At 38.7% G+C, this 22,150-nt stretch overlaps 1 protein-coding gene across 1 annotated transcript; it reads right to left on the reverse strand.

Moving 5' to 3' along the window:
- Positions 1-6: 6 nt before the first annotated feature.
- CCT4 (chaperonin containing TCP1 subunit 4) lies at positions 7-14,478 on the reverse strand. The gene is made up of 14 exons (XM_049650271.1): positions 14,206-14,478; positions 11,442-11,494; positions 10,576-10,665; positions 9,561-9,669; positions 8,293-8,435; positions 6,758-6,879; positions 5,938-6,070; positions 4,577-4,716; positions 2,747-2,843; positions 2,557-2,667; positions 2,335-2,465; positions 1,967-2,201; positions 435-548; positions 7-199 (listed from the first exon to the last, which is right to left on the reverse strand). Exons 1-14 carry the CDS (start codon positions 14,330-14,332, stop codon positions 185-187), a joined length of 1,620 nt encoding a protein of 539 aa, XP_049506228.1. The 5' UTR covers positions 14,333-14,478; the 3' UTR covers positions 7-184.
- Positions 14,479-22,150: the final 7,672 nt, after the last annotated feature.

Raw genomic sequence — 22,150 nt, forward strand, 5'->3', positions numbered from 1 at the left:
TCTGCCTTTTGAAACCAAACATTTAATACTTTAATTATGTCAATACAATTTCAAGCAAGTGCCAACTGGAAGACCAAGCCTGGGAATTTGTAGAGGAAAACAATCTTCCAAACAGCAAGGAGATCTTCCACTCCAGACACACTGTTAGTGGCTGTGATGGTGCCAGTTGGCCAGTGTTACTTGATTACCGAGTGTTTACCTGACAAGAAAAAAACCTGAGTTCCACAACTTGTAATGATAAAATTTTAACACTGGTTTAGGGCAACTACCAAATCACTCCTATTTTTACAAGTGAGAAAAGACTGTAAAAGTATGAACTGTTACCACCTGAGGACCAACAAAGTATCATTTACCACCCTGCTCCCCTCCCAAAACTCTTTTAAAAATATGCCTTTTTGACCTTATAGGGAAATCCACAATCTATTTATACTTACCACATCATCAATTTTCAGAATGCTCCGGACAGTTTCAGTTGCTAGAGTCAGTGCACTGACTGAAACCAACAGAGGCTGGACAACCAATTCCTCCAGAATGTTGGAAATACCACCCTGCCAAATAGCACAGATTGCTTTTAGTATAATTATTACTTACATCACCAACTATACTGTTACAAGTTTGACTTAATAAGGCCTTTTAAACCTCATTTTCCCTTGCCCTAGTCAAAAGTAAAATATTCCCTACTAAACTCTTCTCTGTACTGTAGGTTGTACTTAACTAAAATTTGGAAAAACTAAATTAATGCTAGATCCCCCCAATCCTAATCCCAAAATAACTCCTATTATCTGGGCAAAAATTAATCATACTAATTAAAAACTGTAAGATCTTTAATGCTTAAACCATCCCTGAATCCTAATCCTAATCTGGCCAAATCTGGTCTGCTCTTCCTTTACATCTCTCTTAAACCCTACTTTTAAATTGTTATTGCCACTATCTCGGTCCCCTTTCTCTCAGGATTACTGCATTAATTTACGATGGCCATAGCAGGCCACCGTGCCTCCAGTCTTTCCCCCTTAATACTTTTACATCATCTTAGCTTCTTGATTAAAAAAAAAAAAAAAAAATTAGTAGCTCCCAACTATTGGAAAATAACCCCCCTCCCACATATCTGCCCCAATACTCAAAGGCATATTCTAGCTCTTATCTAAGCTTCCTAAAGTTAAATTCCAGTGTATCACCAACATATAACCCACAAGACAAAATGAGTCACTTCCTGGTCCCTTTCACCTGTAAACCATTTACTTTTCCACCTAAAATCTCATTCCCTACCAAAGATGTGTCTTCATGAAGTTTCCCCTAACCAGGCAGTGCCCTTCCTTTGGAATTTTGTATCATTCTGAAAATATTACTTTGGATCTTCACAGTTGTTTTTCCATTATATATTAATTTGTCTCTTCAATAAAAGGAGACATTAATACAAAAAGGGCAATTATTACTGTTGTATTTACCCTATATAACCATACTTGGCTGCTGGCCACAACGGCAGCAATGGTTAACATTTACAGTGTTTATGCTAGGCAACTTAGTAAAAGCTTTCTAGTTGGTAATACGTTCAATCCTCACAACAGGCTTTTGAAGAAACTATTAACTGTCTTTGTTTTTACAACTGAGGAAAGTGAAACACAGGCCAATTAATTCACTAACAGTCACACAATCCATAAGTACCAAATACTTAATACTTTTCAGTTAAGTCATCATCTTCATTCTTACTCAATGGCCTAAATTAATTAACATGCAGATCTCATACTTAAATCCAAGATTATTTTTTAAAAAAGTTAATCTCTACACCCAATGTGGGGCTCAAACTTACGATTCAGAGATCAAGAGTCACGTTCTCTTCTAAGCCAACCAGGTGCCCCAAAATCCAAGATTACTTTTCATTAGAATGCTTTTCATTCAATAGATGATTATGAAGCTTTTAACATTTTAATCAACATTTTCTGCAATAATTAAGAGACTAAATTATTACCTTTCGGACATTAATGCCAGTAGTTTTTTCTCCTTGGGCATGGCGGTTTCTTAGTTCTGTTACTGTAGAAATGGGATTCAAGCCAGCATTTTCAGCTAGTGTAGATGGAATGACTTCCATAGCATCTGCAAAAGCACGAACGCAGTAGGATTCCATGCCACTCAATGTTCGTGAATATTCAGTTAACCGTAGGGCCAATTCTATCTCTGGAGCACCACCTCCTGCAATAAGAGCTCTGAAATTCACAAATACATTTTTAGCTTATTTTATCCAACAGAAAACTATTCTTAATAACTTACTATTTATACCTTAAAAAGTCAAAGTAAAGAAATTTAATGCTCAAAATATTACTCAGTAACTTCTATTACCTCTTCTTCACTAAACAGCGAATAACACATAGAGCATCATGAATGGAACGCTCAGCTTCTTCAATCACCAATTTGTTAGAGCCACGAACAACAATTGTAACTGTTTTTCCAGGGCTTGCACAGCCTGTAATCTTTAGTAAACAAACTCCAAATTAGGTATTTGAAATAAGGGTGAAAACAAAAAATCCAGATAGATAAAAAGCTTTATTGTAATACTGTTACCTTAAGCAGTTTGCCAGAACCATTTAAATTGACCTCCTCAGCTAACTCAGCTGATCCCAGCATGTCGGCAGTGAACTGGTCAATATGAGCAACTGGCTTGGTTCCAATTGTCTGGGAAAAGAAATCAAATCCACAGATTAAGACATTTGATTAAGACAGTATTTTCACACAGATGCTAGGAATATTTTACCTTACAAATGAATTCAATGTCTTCTCTTTCAATATCCTTAACCACCATAATCTTCATTTTGTTCAGGAAATGTAATGCAAGATCACTAAGAGCATCTCTGAAATACAAATCAAGGATTATAGCAATGCTAGGTTAAAATAAAAACCACTTTGCCATTCAACTGCTTTTTGTCATTCTTTTAAAAGATTTTTTAAAGCTTATTTATTTATTGGCGGGGGAGCTGTGTCGGGGCAGGGAGAATACCAAGCAGACTCTGCAACTGTCAGCACGGAGCATGATGCAGGGCTCAAACTAATGAACTATGAGATCATGACCTGAGTTGATAGCAAGAGTTGGACACTTAATCGACTAAGCTGCCCAGACACCCCCCGAAATTTGCATACAACTTTTGACTCCTCCTGCCCTTTTTAGAGAGAGCACACAGGAGAAGGGGAGGGGGGCAGGTAGAGAGAGGGAGGGAGGGAGGATCTCAAGCAGGCTCCACACTCAGCGCGGAGACTGATGCAGGGCTTGATCTCACAACCCTGGAATCATGACCTGAGCCAAAATCAAGAGACGGACACTCAACTGAATGAGCCACCCAGATGCCCTGACTTCCCCAAAACTTAACTACTAATAACCCAAAGATCAGAGCCTTATGGATAACATAAACACTTAATCGATATTTTGCAGGTTACACGTAGCATATGTTGTATTCTTTTTAAATATCTGAGAGAGAGAGAGAACGCGTGCAAGCAAGGAGAGGGATAAAGAGAAGAGAGAGAATCCTAAGCAGGCTCTGCCCTGTTAGCACAGAGCCTGATGTGGAGCTCAAACCCACGAACTGTTAAGCTCACAACCCAGGCTGAAATCAAGAGTCCGATGCCAAATTGACTAAGCCATCCAGGCACCCCTATGCTGTATTCTTATGATAAAAATAGAGGAAAGAAAAACGTTAAGAAAACGACGAGGAGAGGTGCCTGGCTGGCTCAATCAGAAGAACATGCAACTCTTGATCTCAGGGTCATGAGTTTGAGCCCCACATCGGGTGTAGAGATTACTTAAATGAAACTTTAATTCAAAAAAAAAAATTTTTTTTTAATGTTTGTTTATTTTTGAGAGAGAAAGAGAGACAGAGCACAAGCGAGGAAGGGGCAGAGAATGAGACACAGAATCCAAAGCTGGCTCCAGGCTCTGAGCTGTCAGAGCCAGACACGGGGCTCAAACCCACGAACTGTGAGATCATGACCTGAGCTGAAGTCGGATGCCTAACCGACTGAGCCACCCAGGCACCCCGAGATTACTTAAATAAAACTTTAAAAAGCCACGAGGAAAATACACCTGACAGCACTGTAATAAAAAAAAAAAAAAATCCATATATAAGTGGACCCACACAATTCAAACCTAAGTTGTTCAAGGGTCAACTGTATATCCCACATATTTAAATCATCACAATGGGAAGAAAACCTACTTTAGAGGATTATCAGAATACAGTGCTGTCCCACCAATGCAGTTTCATCCTAGATTTCCAGTGGTTTACTCACTTTGAATGTTTCTTAAACAATTGCTATAAGGGATCAAAAATGTCATTAAAAAGTGAACAAAAGATTAAGGAAAAAAAAAAGTGAACAAAAGAGGGTCGCCTGGGTTGCTCAGTCATTTTGAGTCCTGGACTTCAGCTCAGGTCATGATCTCATGGTTTGTGAGTCTGAGCCCCCACCTTGTGCTGCCATCAGCATGGAGCCTGCTTCGGATCCTCTGTCTCTCTCTGCACCTCTCCTTCTCACACACTTTCTCTCAAAAATAAACATTAAAAAAATAAAAAAGTGAACAAAAGAAATAGCTCCACACCTCAGAATAGACTTCTGTATGAGAAGAACATTACATCCTGTTTTTTTAATTTGCTTCACTAAATTTAGAATATAGGCTCTCTCCTCCCGCAGCACTCGGTCCATCTGGACATAGTCAGAAACTACTATTTGATTATCCATCTGTTGAGAAAAAGAATAACATAATAATAAATTGCCTTATAAGAGTTTTTTTTTTTTGCCTTTAATTTTTTTTAGTGAGAAAGACAAACTTTTAATGCAAATATCATGTATCATGTATATTCAACCAAAATCATACCAAGTAAGATATCATACTGTCACACCCAGAAAAGATCTAGGAAGATGAAAACCAACATTAACTCAGGTCTTTAACTTTTATCTATACACCTTGCTGTCTTGTATTTTTTGCAAGTACATTTTTGGTAACTGTGAAATGATTATCCTATTTCCTGAATATGTCAATTTTCTTCATACAGGTATATGCATTCCTGACATAATTTCAGTTGCATCCTTTTTACTCTATGGCTTGTTAAAACAAACAAACACAAACAAAACTGGCATGCTGAAAGGAGGTACCAGGGACAAATCTTGTTAATCAGTGGTGTACAAAACAAAATTAATTTTTCTATGGGTTAAACTTTTGGGAAACACAGGACTAAAAATGTGTAATGCAATACACTGTAAAGAAAACAAACCTGAGAGAAGTGACAAGCTCAACCACCCACTTTTGGAAATAGCACTTATGACTAAAAGATATGAAAACACCTTTAAAAACATTTCTTTAGAGTATAAACAGTAACCTGGTTTAGTTTCATTTGTGCTAATATAGGACAAAAGATCTGTCTGTTGCTATAGGGTGGGTGGAGGTTTCTCAGAAACCTAGAAAGAATTTAGAAATTCTACTTACACTGTAACTTTTCCATAACCTATTTCATACATAGCCTCTATTGCTATTTGCCTTATCTATGAAGTCAATGCTTAGTTCAATGACAGTCAATTGAAGCTACAGATTTGTCATGTCTGTCATCAACAATTTCTACTTTTGTCTCAATTTCACTTTTTTTTTTTTTTTTTTTTTTAGTATTTTATTTTTATGAGAGAAGGAGAGTGGGGGAGAAACAGAGGATCCAAAATGGGCTCTGCGTTGATAGCAAAGCCTGATTCGGGGCTCAAACTCAAGAACCACAAGATCTTGACCTGAGCTGAAGTTGGATGCTTAATCGATTGAGCCACCCAGGCACCCTCAATCTCACAAATTCTTTTGAAACCTATGGTTTTTATTACTAGTGTATTTTCTGTTTTTGTATTAACAAACAAAAGTCTGAGCTATTAAAAAGTCAAAACACATGAACAAGGAACCAATTGCATTTGGTTCTTACTTACATCAGTTTTGGGAGCAGATAAGCAAAATTGAATAAGCCCAATCTTAGCCTTTTCAACTCTGGTTATGCCAGAATTTGCCACCTTTTGAGTAAGTACCAGCCCTTCTACCAGCTCACAGTCATCAATTGTCCCACTAAGAGAAAAGAAGAAAACAAGAAGACAACAGTTAACAGGCAGAAATCTGTTAAGTTTAACAGATTGCCAATCAGGGCACACCTGGGTGGCTCAGTTGGTTGAGCGACGGACTCTTGATGTGGTATCAGCTCATGATTTCACAGTCATGAGATCGAGGACCCATGTCAGGCTCCATGCTGAACATGGAGTTTGCCTGGGATTTTCTCTCTGCCTCTCCCCCACTCCCTCTCTCAAAATAAACAAACATTAAAAAAAATACAGTGAGCCAAATAAAATCTGGGAGAAATAACTATTAAAAAAATAGATCACTAATAGATTAAAAATCATCAGTCGAATAAAACAGGTATCATTTATTAGTGCCCCATTCCTGAACTCTGATCACACTACTGCCTTGCCATCGTAAAAGGATATAAACAAACTCTTGAGATTCCCATATTAACACAAGTTATTAAAATTAATTTTTCTTTAAAAAGCTTATTTATTTTTGAAAGCAACTGAGGGAGGAGCAGAGAGAGAGGGAGACAGGAGAATCCCAACCAGGCTCTGTGCTGACGTCCTCAACATAGGCTTGAACTCATGAACCATAAGATCATAATCTGAGCCGAAATCAAGAGACAGATGCTTAACCAAGTGAGCCACTGAGGTACCCCTTATTTTTACTGAAGTTAAAATTAGACATGCTTACCCAAGTTTCTTAACTATTTTAATGTCTCTCAGATCCACGCTAGTAGCAGTGGCTGGGTCAATCACTTTCATCACTGCATTTACACTCATTGGAGAAAGCAGACTTGAATACTGAGAGACAACCTAGAATTAAAAAAATAATAATAAAATCAACTTCACAACAGAAAAAAATCCTAGTTCTTTAATGACAAAGATATTCAAGAAGTAATCTTAACCACTTTTCTTGGGTTGCAAAGGAAGAGTGGGAACACGAAGACAACATTCCATATAAACTGTCTTGTCCACTCATGTTGTCAGTCACCAAGGGCACAAAATGTGTCTGCTTGCTTTCCTGTTTTATTAATTTAGTAAACGGACTGTCTGAATTACTAATAATTCTATAGGAAATCCAAGAACCAAGTTAACTTTATGCAGACAATTCTTATCTAAAATGATCTTAGCCCTTATCATTTACATACTCATTCAATCTTCAGATGAAGAAATTTGAAGAGTCACACAGCTTAGTTTAGTGATGAACCCAGCACTAAACCCAAGTATTCTAGACTCTATGACCAATGCCTGTAACCACACTATTCTGTGTTACAACTGTGGACATTTAACAGTATCATGTACGTGACTAACACTAGCTCCCCGTGTAACATTGAAATAAAATGAATGTATTGATATAAAGCTGATGAAAAAAAGGGGAAAATACAGGAGGGATGAAGAGAATGTGACAGAAAACAATTAACATTAAATGCACAAGAAATTCTTAGAAAAAAAATCAATGCTTGGGGCGCCTGGGTGGCTCAGTTGGTTGAGTGTCTGACTTCAGCTCAGATCATGATCTCGCGGTCTGTAAGTTCGAGCCCCGCGTAGGGCTCTGTGCTGACAGCTCAGAGCCTGAAGCCTACTTTGGATTCTGTGTCTCCCTCTCTCTGCCCCTCCCCCGCTCATGCTCTGTCTCTCTGTCAAAAATAAACAAACATTAAAAAAATTAAAAAAAAAAATCAATGCTTTAAATTTGAAAATTAAAAAAAGCAGGATTATTAGGTAAGAGGGACTATGGATGGGCAAACCTGTCCTTGGTTCCAATCTCAACTTACCCCTTATTTTTTACTTATTTAGGAGAGCGAGCATGAGTGGGGGAGGGGCAGAAACAGAGGGGGACAGAGGATCCAAAACAGGCTCTGTGCTGACAGCAGAGAGCCTGATTTGGGGGCTCAAACTCAACAATCATGACCAAAGCTGAAGTCGGACACTTACCTGACTGAGCCATTCAGGTGCCCCGCATCCTACCTCTTACTGACAGGTCTTGGGTTAGTTACTTAACTTCACTACATCTATTTCCCCATATGTAAAATGGGGATACAATTTATTTGAAAGCTTTGAAGGAGGAAATTTGACTTTAATTTAGTTGTACAAATTACTTCAGTTATCTAGACACTCCAGACCTAACATTTATGAGCTGTTTAACATCAAAAATCACAATGTAAGAGTTGCAATTCTTAAACTTTAAAATGTGATTTTTCTATGATCCCTTAGTACTGGACTCACCTTTGAGTTCAATGAAGTGGTAGCACTATTTAATAAAGTTTCTCTGTCACTCAGTTCCACAGGTCTAGACATGTCAGTCAAGATTTCAATACCCTTTTCCAAAGCCTTCTGGAATGACTCAGAAATGATGGTCGGATGAATCCCTGTTTGTTAAAATTTCGTTATTATAACACATGAACTACATATATGACACATATTAAAAACAGAAACTTTCAAAAAAAAAATAGAAACTTTCCAGGCATTATAATTTCAAAGCAGTCATAATTTTAAATTTTTCTTGAAAGTTTATTTTGAGAGAGAGTGAAGAGGGATAAAGAGAGCACAAGAGCATGTGTAAGCAGGGGAGGGGCAGAGAGAGCAAGAGAGAATCCCAAGCAGGCTCCATGCTGTCAGCAGAGCCTGATGTGGGGCTTGATCTCACAAACCATGAGATCATGACCGGAGTTGAAATTAAGAGTTGGATGCTTAACTGACAGAGCCACCGAGGCACCCCAAAGCAGACATATTTTTTAAATCATCTAAACTGAGGCTTCATGGGGTGCCTGAGTGGCTCAGTCAGTTAAGCATCTGACTTTGACTCAAGTCAATGGCCTCACGGTTTATGAGTTCGAGCCTCACGTCAGGCTCTGTGCTGACAGCTCAGAGCCTGGAGCTTGTTGCAGATTCTGTCTCCCTCTCTCTCTGCTCCTCCCCTGCTTGTGCTCTGTCTCTCAAAAATAAAGAAACAAAAAAAATGAAAAATAAAAAAATAAACTGAGGCTTCAGTTATAAATAAAATAGTCTGAACAACTTTAGCTGCTATTATGGCTAATAATTTATTTCCATTTAATTTGGAACAGATCAATGCTGCACTCATGATACTTTAAGACTGAAGCCAAATTATATACTTTCCAAAACATCACAATTCTAAGAAGTAGAATAAGTGACTGGAGAGTCACTACTATGATTAAGCACTATTTACCAGTAGAAGAACCTATACAATCTCTCCCAAATCACTATTCTCATTTAGAGCCTAAGATTAGTAACACCACCACAACTTATTTTAGAAAAGCAAAATTCTATCAAGTCTCATTCAAAATAAAGCTTGGTTTAAAAAAAAAAAGAAAAAAGAAAAAAAAATTTCTTATTCGTATGATAAACCAAGCAAAATTTAACCTAAAAATTCCTAATAATAAGATTCGTTATTCCAAATCAACTATCATATCTCCTATTACTTAGTATTTTTTGCCCTTTATTTAGGAATAAAACATGTCCCAAGTCCTACCTACCTTTCTGAAGAAGCTTGGTACAGGAATCTAAGAGAGAGCCAGCAATGATGACCACTGATGTGGTGCCATCTCCTGCTTCTATATCTTGCGCCTTAGATAGCTCCACCAGCTAAGGAAACAGAACATGCTAAGTTGCTCAATGAGAAATGTGAGGACCCAGTAACATCTAACAGAAATATAAAACGAATGGCTTTCCGATGAGTGTCACAAACAACTTGACTACTATTATCAACACTCTAAGATTCAACAAAATTTTTGACTTCTTGGGTTTCATTTTAAAATGATTGATATATCTGTGACACAAAAAATTCTGCTTAGGTATACTCTCTATAAGAAGCTGTATTATGATTTCTGGTTCAGACTATGGGTTGTAAATTTTTTCTCCCCAGCTATTAAAAAAGTTCCTGTCGGAAAGCATAAATAATGTTGTAGACTTGGAAGCTAAAAAAAATGCAGCATTCTAGATGACACAAGTGTCAGTTTGGAGTCCTCTGGAAGCTTATCTGAAATGACTCTGTGTAAGTAGAATCTGATTCACTTCAAAAGTCAACTTTACATAATTAAACGTAACTTTTTGATGGAATTTCTTTTCAAAGATATGGTGTCTTCTCACTTGACACTGGAATCATCACACTTAGCTGAATTGGTAATTATTTTTAATAAACACCAGTGTAAAGTTTAAACATGTGATTTATTTTGCACACAATTAAGATTACATTGCTCCCTTCCAACTAACACCCACTGAGCTAATAATTCACGGCATTTCATGTTTTTATCTCCTTTTTCCTCAACTACCTGGCACATTCCTGTGGACATGGAGATTCATGTTTTATTACAACCTTGCACTGAAGAGCACAATGCTAGGCACACAATGCATCCTAAAAACATGCCTGCTTAACCTAAAGAAAATATATTCACAATGCTTAAATACAATGTGATCAAAGAAACAAATTTAACTCTTTATAAATATCAAGCAATACACTTAAAAAACCCACTCATCTAAAATTATACTTACCATTCTGGCTGCTGGATGTAACACCTGCATTTGTTTCAGAATGGTGGCACCATCATTTGTAATGGTCACATCGCCTTTTCCATCTTGAATCTGGAAAGTTTTGTTTTTTGAAAACACTGTACTTCAAAAATTTTGTTTTCTTTACCCAGCACTATGACACCCTAAAAGCTCTAACTTTAAAACTTCTTAGTAGAGAAGTTAATTTATGTTTGCATAGCTTACAACTGTGCTTAATTTTAAATTCTCTTCCCTTATGTTAGTATACTGACTTAAGAATATACAGCAACAGCTTAACTTTACAAGTGCAATACTTGGCTTTACTCTAGCTTTTTTTTGTTTGTTCGAAGTGAAGGAATCTAGACACTGGATATAATTACTATTATTCCTGGGTTCATATCCATAGTAACAAATGACACTATGGATCTCCAAAAAAGATAGCATCAAGAACATAATGTACACACTTCTCACAGTTGAAATAGTAACTTATTTCTTGGTATTCTCAACTTAGCAGTATTCTCCTGCTGGAAGAACAAGTGAAATTCTACAGACCCATAGAGGGTCACAGTTATTTACCAATAAGAAAACACTGAACTCAAGCGCTCATAGCTATAGCCTTACTGTACTTTCCATGTAACAAAACAACAGAGAACTACTCTGGTGGACATACTTTCAATGTTAAAAGCGTCAAATAAAATATGAATTATAGTTAAGTCCTACTCACTCCAAAGCAATCTGTTATTCTTCTAAACTTTCAAAGTATCTTTCTAATACTTTTTATTTTTTAAGCAGCACATCCTAACCCTCTACTGAGATTTTGCAGTGTGGACAATAGCACTCAATCTGTAACAAATAGTTCAAGTTTTTACCATTTTATCCATTCCTTTTGGTCCAAGGCTTGTTCTAATAGCATCAGCAACAGCTGTAAACAGAAGGAAAAAATCAAGGCTCTTAAAACAAAATGAAACAAAAAAACCCACGAAGTATTTCTCCTTTCAAATGATCATGTTGTCCTTATTAGGATATGGTATACAACTGTTTATACTGTGTCCACTAAAGAAAATTCATTGTCTAATAATAATCTACTGGAAACAGTAATTCCTTTAATTGTATGACATTTCATCTTTTGTTGGTACAAGTCACTGTAAATAACTTTGTGCCCTACCTATGGCAGAACACATTTTAAGAATTTACCTAATCTTTCCCTAAATATCAAAATAAGTACAATGTAGTCTGAATGAAGACTGTATTTTCTCCATTCCTTAAGACTTCCTAATATGCTATATAATTCCATTTATTTGTCTATTCTGTCTCTCCTACCTATAGACAGTAATTTCTGAGGGCAAAGAGTTTTGTCCGCTAACGTGAGGCCAGTATATATATATGGCCCACAGCAAAATACCCTTTGGACACCTTCCAACCCTGCCACCAAATAAACCAAAACAAAGAGCCCAAATCTTAACCCAAACAAAAACCCAAAACTAAAACCCCAGCTTTCAGTCATCATCAATACATTATGAAATATATCTGGGGCACCTGGGTGGCTCAGTCGGTTAAGCGGCCAACTTTGGCTCAGGTCATGATCTCACTGTCCATGAGTTCGAGCCCCACGTCGGGCTCTGTGCTGACAGCTCAGAGCCTGGAGCCTGTTTCGGATTCTGTGTCTCCCTCCCTCTGACCCTCCCCCGTTCATATTCTGTCTGTCTCAAAAATAAATAAACGTTTAAAAAAAAAAAAGTGGATACTTGAAATATATCTGGATATACAGTCTACCGTTCCAAAGTTACTTATTATTTGTCCCTAAGAATGTTTGTTTTAATAGTCCATTTACTATTTTCTAAGAAAAATCAGATGTGATGAACAGTCAAGTCAAATCCCCTTTTCTTTGACAAGCCTAAAACAAATAATTAGGCCTTCCCCTTCCTCATATACCACCTCACCCCATATACACAAGGCTGAGATCGTGACTTAATCATTGTATACACCACAACCAGCATAATACTTCCTCCTTTATTGTTTGAATGATAAAGATCTTTAGAGAAAATATTTGCTATAATTTAAAATTTTATTTTGTAATTTTAGGCTGCTGTTCCTAATTATCCAGTCAATATTATGCTTTCAGGCTACTGTAGTGTACCCACATGGCCATGATTCTACAAGCAGACCAATTCACTTTAAGAATGCCCTCACATTCAGGACACCTGGCTGGCTCCGTATGGAGAATATGTGACTTTCATCTCAGAGTAGCAGGTTCAAGCCCCACGCTGGGGCTATTTAAAAAAGGCAAAAAAAAAAAAAAAAAAAAAAAAAAAAAAGGGCTCTGACATTCACCTGCAAAAAGTTAGATAACACACACATTATCCAAAAAAAAATAAAAGATTTTTTAGACTGCTTACATTTCCAAAACTGTCAGATGTTTAACATACTGTGTGGCACACAGTACAGTCTGTTAAATGACTCATGCTGAATAATACTAGACTTTTTTTTCACACTATCAACCAATCTGGGTGGGTGGGGGGGCATTTTTTGGATAACATCTAAATAAAAAACTGGCTCCCTGAATTAAACCGAAAATGCACCTAACTAAAGCAACTTTCCTCGATCAAGTTTGTTGAGTTTTGTCTGACTTGTAAAGACTAGTAGTCTCTGTTCTGAGTTCTCTTCAAGGTCAAGTTCACAGATAATTCATGTAGCCTCTGCTCACGGACCCTTCAATATTGGCCCCATTTTACCCTTCCAATCTCACCTCTCGCTTCTTCATGCACTTTATGCCGTGATGGAATGCTCACTGTGTTTCAATATTCAATACACACTAGGTAACATCTCTAAGCCTTTGTTCTCATTTTTCCTTCCAGATTCTTCTATCTCAACTCGACTATTCTTAATTCTCACAACTCTAAAAAGAAAAGCCTCAATTTTACGGGGGAGAAAACCCTGGCTAGAGGTCGAAAGCCACCGAGAGAATTGTAACTCAGGTCTTCATTTCTACCATACACCAAAATATTCTATAAAACGAAAACGCCAACAAACTGTCCATATTTCTAGACTTGTTTGTGTTTCGTTGCACATACAGGGAGAACATAAAAGCACAGCCTAGATCTTTCCATATTCCCGAACAGGACGGTTAAGTCTTTCCCACAGCGCAAATACAAAGGTCCCCGCCCCAATATAAGCACTAAGTTCTCAATTCGTTTCATTAGTTGCGCCAAGAGCTTACTTAAATGGTACTTTTCAAGGGCAAGAAAACTAAAATGGATTATGCAAACAACATTCTACCAATGGAACCAATAAGCAGATAAGCGACAGGGCTCTTGTGTCAGATCCCAAAGGACTGCAGCCGCACGTGCGGGCCTCGGCTGCTTTCTACTGGAGTGTGATGAGCGACCGAGGATGAAAACTTACGGGCGTCTGAGACCCAGAATGGGGCCAGTCCAAAGGTCTCCATACTAGGCACTGGGAATTACCGGCAAAAAACAGCACAGATCCCTCCAAAGAGGGATCTTTCCATCTATCACTGGAAAGACGAGATCATCTCAAGGAACAGAAAATGTGCCTTGGCAACCCAAGATCAGAATGACAGTGCAGACAGAACTCGACCCCGCACGGCCGCAGGTCAGACCCTGGGAGCGTTACCTTTGGCCGCAGAGATGTTGCTGAAGCGGATCTGGGCCGGCTTGTCACGGTCCTGATAGGCGCTTTTGTTGCGGCCGCTGGCAGCCCCGGCGGGGACCCCGCTCCGGGGAGCCACGTTCTCCGGCATGGCAAGGTCGGCTGGGTCTGCGTGGGCTTGTGGAGGACGGATGGAGCCGGATTCCGGACGGCCGCAGAATAACGGAAGGTACCCACGGCCTTCACGAACCTTCCAGAAAGCGGCGAGGGCGCCGGGGGGAGGAGGTGGAGAAGGGGGCCTGCCAAGTGGTGCGGCGCCGACGTGACGTAGCAGGCTGCCCGCCGCGCGCCTGTTGAGGCAGCTGCGGCGGGGAGCTGGGGGTTTACAAGGAGTCTTGGCCCCGGGCCCTGGGGGTGGAGGCATGGTGGGGGAGGACCCTTGCGAGGCCGACCGATCATCCCGTGATTTTAAAGGCGGGTGTTGGCCACCCACGTCGCCGGTGGCTCTGTGCTCGCCTGTAAGGTCCCTTCCGTTAACTCAAACTAGAAGCGTCTGCGAGGCGTTGTGGTCTCCCTGGTTACTCCTGAAAGGGCGGGACTGAGCCCTTTTTTGCTGGGTCGCTTAGTCTTGTATTTTATTCATTTTGAAATAAATGAATATTCGGTTTTGTTCATTTTGAGATAGAGTCGGAAGAGAGAGATTTGGAATGGGTATCTGTTTTCATATGCTTGAAGTGTTGTCTCCTATTGATTGATATTGAGTGGTAGAGATTAAGTGTACCGTTATTAAATCCCAGGGAATCTTACACGTTTTGAAGCTATGATTGCCTGCCAAACCAGCAGTCCTTGTCTAGTATAACCTTCTCGTTGTGTAGTAGTTTCTTACACGTGACATGAGCCACACACAGGGAGCCTAAGAATTTTAATTACGATCATTTAGTTCAGTTACGTGCTAGGTGCATTGCTAAACGCTTTACTCGTTTTATCTCATTAACCTTCACAATACGATAATTCTATGAAGTGAGGGCCATTATTATTATTTTTTTTAGTAGATAAGGGAACCAAAACAAAGAACCGAAGCCCAAGGGGTACCTGTAAATAGATTGAAACCGTGTTCCCATACAGAGCTACTGACTTCCCCCGTCAAAAACTAAAACGGTTGGGCTTCTATGACCATTGTGTTTTATTATGGAAGTTCGTGTAGGTGAAGTTCATTCAATGTTTATTCACGAGTGATTATTAAGCTTCCATAAAAGTGGCGGTTGCTTGGGATAGGTTCCAGAGTAGTATTTAATTCTGTGATCACACGCATTCAGGAAATTAGCACTAGAAGATAAGTCTTCCTGGGTGCTCTCTGAGCTGTATGCTTTTGATGCTGACTTCTCTTTTAAAAGGACCAGACTCTTGGGCACCCAGGTAGCTCAGTAGGTTAAGCCCCCCACTCTTGATTTCAGCTCTGGTCATGATCTCACCGGTAGTGTGTTCAAGCCGGGCATGGCATCTGGCTCTGTGCTGACTGTGGAGCCTGCTTGGGATTCTCTCTCTCTCTCTCTCTCTCTCTCTCTCTGCCCCTCCCCCATTCGTGCTGTCTCTCTCAAAATAAACTAAAAAAAAAAAAAAAAAAAATCCAGACTTTTTCCATGTAGCCATACATGTTCTATGATTACTTGTTGAGACAACTGTTGTGTGGTGATGGAAATAGCATAAATTTGGGGATCTAAAATCCTGGCCTTGAGTTCTTCTACTCTGCTACTAATTGGTTATGTGATCTTAGGCAAGTCATTTGTTTTCTGGATCTCATTTTCCTCAGCTGTATAATAGGATTGAATTACATGATCTCTAAAGGGTTAAACTCTACCAATTTTATTAGTGTAAGGAGTAGACCTATTAGCTGTAATGGACAGAGCAGAATTTGGAAGATGCCATTACTAGCTTTTTGGGACAGTCTCCATGAGTAAGACAATTGCTTTGATTATCCTAAAGCTTTCAAGTTATAAATATTTTTTTCTTTTTCTGTAACAAATTGGAATTACTTAGCTCCCCCCTACCCCAGACTTATACAATAGATCAATGCTGAAGATTTGATTTCTTAAAAGTGTTGATGTACATTAATTCCTAATTAGAATTAGATTACAGTAAGTATTAAAATATGCAAACTTCTGTATCCTATGCAAAGCATTGTTAATAGCGAAGGATGAAAATATTGAAAAAAATCCTATCAGATCCAAGCAGACACAAAGTGTGAGAATGTTGACAATAGTAATAGCCTTATGGAGATTCTTTAATGATTTGTAAAGTAGATTTTATAAAATAGTAACACTTAGCCAATCATCCAGATGAGGATTGTCTTCTCTAGGATGAATACTAAACCACTTGCTAAGCCCCTAGTAACAAGACTGAATGAGGCACTAGCAGGGGTTGGAAAAGGAGGGAAGGATGTGTATATATTCCCTCTTTCCACACAAAAGACAATGGTAAAAACTTCAGTGTGAAAACAATAGTTATTATGTATTATCTATTTTTCTTCTACCTTGCATTAGTTTATGTTATTGAGACCACAATTAAGCCCTATTTTCCTCAGCCATATTGCTTGCATCAAACTTGTTTTGTTTACCTTACAACATTACATGAAGCACAGGCCTGTTTTCCTTAAATATACTTTGATTTTCCTAATTTTTCCTGAAGGATTTCTAGTTCACATTTTTATCACTTTGTAAGCTTCCCAGTGAAAAAAATCCCTGTCTGAAAATGGGAAGAGGAAAAACCAAAAGGGGGTGCCTGGCAAACTTAGAAGCTTCATGACCTGTTGTAAGTAAACCAGATTTTCTGTTTAAAAATAGGAATGAACTAATGTTTAACTATTGTGGTATTATCAAGAGCTATAAATACTGCAAATTTGTGGGAAAAATAAATGATTGTTGTTTTGGGCATCAAGATGTCGGGCACAACACAAAACGGTACTTCCCATTGGAAAAAAAATTGAACCTGAATCTAATCAAGTTCCTAGATCTAATTTCTTTCTTTAAAAATTTTTTTATAATTTTTTTTCATGTTTTATTTATTTTTGAGAGAGAGAGAGAGAGGGAGACAACAGGTGGGGGAGGGGCAGAGAGCTAGGGGGACAGAGGGTTTGAAGCCCGCTCTGCTCCGACAGCAGTAAGCCCGATGCAGGACTCGAACTCAGGAACTGTGACATCATGCCCTGAGCCAAAATCCAGAGTCAGACATTTAACTGACTGAGCCACCCAGACACCTCCCTAGATCTAATTTCTAATTTACAGGTTAATAGAACATACAAGGATAGAATATAGTTTTTATTTTTATTTATTTTTTTAAGTTTATTTATTTGAGAGAGAGAGAAAGAGCACAAGGGAGGCAGAGAGAGAGAGGGAGAGAGAGAATCCCAAGAGGCTCCTCACTGTCAGCACAGAGCCTGATGCAGGGCTTGATCTCATGAACCATGAGATCATGATCTGAGATGAAATTGAGAGTTGGTAGCTCAACCAACTGAGCCAACCAGGTGCCCCAGAATATAGTTTTTAAAAATGATACCATGAGGATACAATCAATAAAATATAGAATGTGGGAAACTCTTCAGGAAAAATGACCTGCAAATGAATTGCAAGAAAAGAAAATAACTATGAAGATGGAAGGGGAATGTATAGATTAAAAGAGACTTCAGATAAATAAAGAAGGGGGCACAAGGATGGCTCAGTCAGGGGAGTGTGTGGCACTTGATCTGGGGGTTCTGAGTTCGAGCTGCGTGTTGGGTGCAATGAATGCTTAAATAAGTAAATAAACTTAAAAAATTAAAAATATGATACAAGCAATATGGCTTAGCAAAATAGGGCTTAACCATGGTCTCAGTAACAAACTAGTGCAAAGGAGAAGAGAACTAATTGTTGCTTGCTGGCTAGTCAATACTTAAATACTCAGACAGTTAAAAAATATGAAGTTTGTGAGACAGAAGTTTGAATATGGATTTATAGTTAACAACTACTAAGAAAGTTATATTCTTATGTGGAATAATTGTGGTTTTTTTAAGTGTCTCTTTTAGAGAAGCATACTGAAATATTTACCAATAAAGAGTTATATCTGGGATTTTTCAAAATAGTAAGGGGGAAGTAAATGAGAATAGAGTTGGAACAAGATAGGCAATGTGTTGGTATTTGTTGAAACGGTGATGGGGACATGATGGGAACCATTTGTGAGGTTGGGCTCTGTGCTGGGAGCTCAGAGCTCGGAGCCTGGAGCCTGCTTTGGATTCTGTGTCTTCCTCTTTCTCTGCCCCTCCCCTCCCTTGCTCTCTCTCTCCTTCAAAAATAATAAATAAACATTAAAAAAATAAAAAGAGAGAGAGAGAGAGGGAGAATGAGAATCCCAAGCAAGCTCCATGCTGTCAGTGCAAAGCCTGATGTGGGGCCCAGACTTACAAACTGTGAGATCATGACCTGAGCCCAAATCAAGAGTCAGATACTTAACTGACTGAGCCACCCAGACACTCCTGAATTAAAATATTTCAAAATGCAGAATGAGAGTTTTATTCTGTGGCAATCTCATTCCAAATGCTTGCTATGATAGTTATTTTGATTCACACAACTCATTTAAATTTTTTTCTTTTATTTTTTATTTGAGAGAGAGAGAGCATGAGCAGGGGAGAGGGGCAGAAGGAAAGAGAGAGAATCTCAAGAAGGCTCAATGCTCAGTGTGGAGCCTGATCCCACCACCCTGGGATCATGACCTGAGCCAAAACCAAGAGTTGTATGCTCAATCAACTGAGACACCCAGGTGCCCCCAAACTAACTTATTTATTTATTTATTTATTTATTTATTTATTTATTTGAGAGAGAGAGAGAGAGAGAGAGAGAGAGAGAGAAGGCCAGTAGGGGATAGGGGCAGTGAGAGAGAGAGGGAATCTTAAGCAGGTTCCATTCACAGTATGGATCCCATGACCCTGGGATCATGACCTGAGTAAAATCAAGAATCAGACACTCAACTGACTGAACCACCCAGGTGCCACTTGATTCATAAAGCTCATTGAAGGATATAAGGACACACAAGCTATGTGGAGGATTAGCACATGAATAAATTGAGCCCCTGTATGCTCCAGACCATCATCTACAACTCAGTCACCTAAATCAGAAACTGGGAATCATTCCTTTCATTTTTTCCTCTCTTCCCTCACGCAAAGCCTACAAATTTTACCTTCTTTGAATCAAGAATCTTTCTTATATTCTCTATCCTAAGTGTCACTGCCTTAGATCAGACCCATATCAACATCTATTTGCTTACTATGATACTGTAGCCTTGGCCTTCCTTGCTCCTTCAATTTATTTGCCACACTGTCACATAGAGGAATCTTTTAAAAATGCAAATCTGGGGATGCTTGGGTGACTTAGTGGGTTGAGTGTCTGACTCTTGACCTCAGCTCAGGTCATGATCTCATGGTTTGTGAGTTCGAGTCTGTGTTGGGCTCTGTGCTGACAGCATGGAGGCTGCTTGGGATTCTGTCTCTCTCTTTCTCTCTCAAAAATAAATAAATAAACATTAAAAAAAAAAAAAACCCGGCAAATCTGATCTTCCTATTACTCCTTTGCTTACAACTGTTCAGTTATCCTCAATGACCGAGTATAAAAGTCAGCATTATGTGTAAACTTTCCATCTCTGTGACACAGGCTGTTTATCTTTCCAGATTTATTACCATAGGTTCCTCATTCTACTCTTGTTACTCTAGAAGAGGAAAAATATCTTTTTCCTTCTGCCCTTCTAGCTCCTTGGCTGGGGCTCTGTAACAAAAGATAGATTAACAAGAGAAAAGCATACACATTTATTTAATATGTTTCATGTGGCATGGAAACTTGATAAGGAAATGAAGACCTGAAGAAGTGGTTAAACCTGAGTATTTTTATGCTAGATTTGATGAAGAATGGAAAGTTGTGGGAAAAAATGTGATACGACAAAAAGGTATGAGCTAAGGGTTGTAAACTGGGAAAACTCAGCAAACCTGTTTGTTCAGAGTCCCCTTGGCACCCCTCCATCTTTGGAGATAATAATGCTCTGGGTATAGAGAGGGCAACTCTCACATGAGAGTCTTCTGACCTGCTTCACAAGAGAAGGGGGGAGATCAGGGAGTCCTTCCTGTACCTGTTATTTCCAAGTTTTGTTTCTCACGTTTCTTCAAATATTCAATATGCCAAAGTTCCATATTTTGGGGTAGAATATCTTGAACCCTATTGTTGCACTATGGTTCATAGTGTACCTCAAAACACCACTCTGTTTCATGTCTCCATACATAGGAACATGCTGTTTCCCCTGCAACATGTCTGGCTTTTTGTTGGTTTGCAGCCTTTGGAGCTTCCTGGGTGAAATCTCAAACCAGGTCCCATACATGGAGGGCAGGAGAGACTGAATAAAAAGGCAGACCACTCAAAACTGGTAGGTGGCAGTTTTAATAAGCAAGGGAACTTACTTATGAGGCTTGTCTTGGATGACTGCAAGATAAGCAGATCTCTGCATGAATAATTTAAAGTTTATATAGAGACCTTAATTGGGCTCAGTCACATATACCATCCAGATGGTCTGAACAACACCTTACTCTCTATAGACTATGTCCTTGGAATAGCTCCCCCTGTGGGAACTGGCAGAATGTACATTCCAAGGACAGGGGAGTGGGTGAGGAGACTCTCATATTCCAGGTCCAGCTCGTGGGTCAACTAGTATCATGTCCTCTTGATTAGCTTCTTTAACACTATTCACCATTAAGCCATTCCTTGATCTACACAAGCTGAGTTAATCAATCTTCTTTTTTCTACTACCAAATCTGATAGTTACTTCTAGGTACTGAGTAGTAGCAACCCTTAGTTCATTGTATTTTAATCATTTGTTTAAGTAGAGGGGTAAAAAAATAATTTTCCCTTTATTATTGTAAGTTCTTATCTGGGACCCCTAAAACAAAAGACAGATTAATGAGAAAAACAAAACAAGTTTATTAACATGTATCCCTAATGTATACATGTGAGATACCCAGGGAAAAATGAGTAACTCAAAGTGATGGCTTAGAACTCCAATTTATATACCATCTTCAACTAAAGACAAAAGAAAGAAAGTTGTAAGGAAGGCCTGTTATGGGCAGATGTCCAGGAAAAGCACGGGAAAGAAGAGTAAGATTTGTTAGCCAGTTTTAATTCCATGCCTTCTTCATTAGTAAAGCCTACAGTTGTCTCCTGCAATTAACTTTTGTCTTTCCTGGTAGACAGAGGTGGGACACCTTTGAAAATTTACATCCTTCTTTTAGGCAAATAGGGCCAGAAGCTTTTCTTATATCTGTTTCTTCTCACTGCCTTTAGCTCAAAATAATCCTTATGCCAAAATGGCATATTTTAGGGTGGCATATTCTGCTCCCCTTCATTTATATATCATCTTCCCTTACCAGAATGTAAGATTTTAGGATACATTCATTTTTGTATCCCCTAAAGCCTAGCAGAATGACTGGCACAAAACTCTCCACTAATAGCTGTTGAGTGGCTGGCTGATTGGAGAGTGAATGGTAATTAAAGTGAATTTGAAAAGGTGGAGTAGAGACAGAGAACAGGAAGAGTTTATTGCAAAACTTTGGGGCCCTTGTGTTTGCCCTTTATTTCAGTCCACATTTCTTATTTTAACACTTTTAGAGATGGAAAATCTTAAAAAAAACACCTATTTCTTGCCTGAGATCAAAAGTCTGTGAGCCATAAAAGGAGTAGTGTAAGAGGAGAAGTGACCAGTTGCTTAATGGAACTTAGAATGTAAACCTATTTGGTCATAATGAAAAGGAAACCTGTTTTCTGGGAAGGCTATCTTAGGTTTTCATATTTTCCATTTGAGCCAGGGCTTCAGAGTCTTTTCTTTTGCTGTTGCCTTGCCTTAGGCAATTCTTTCTTTCTTTCTTTCTTTCTTTCTTTCTTTCTTTCTTTCTTTCTTTCTTTCTTTC

This window comes from Panthera uncia (assembly GCF_023721935.1).
Source record: "Panthera uncia isolate 11264 chromosome A3 unlocalized genomic scaffold, Puncia_PCG_1.0 HiC_scaffold_11, whole genome shotgun sequence".
NCBI classification, from domain to species: Eukaryota; Metazoa; Chordata; class Mammalia; order Carnivora; family Felidae; genus Panthera; species Panthera uncia.

Coding starts and splice junctions, on each gene's coding strand:
- CCT4 (XM_049650271.1), bottom strand. CDS start 14,332: ATGCCGGAGAACGTGGCTCCCCGGAGCGGGGTCCCCGCCGGGGCTGCC. Junction 9,670..10,575: donor TACATCCAGCAGCCAGAATG/GTAAGTATAATT, acceptor CTGTTTCCTTAG/CTGGTGGAGCTATCTAAGGC. Junction 6,880..8,292: donor CCACTTCATTGAACTCAAAG/GTGAGTCCAGTA, acceptor TTTTAATTCTAG/GTTGTCTCTCAGTATTCAAG.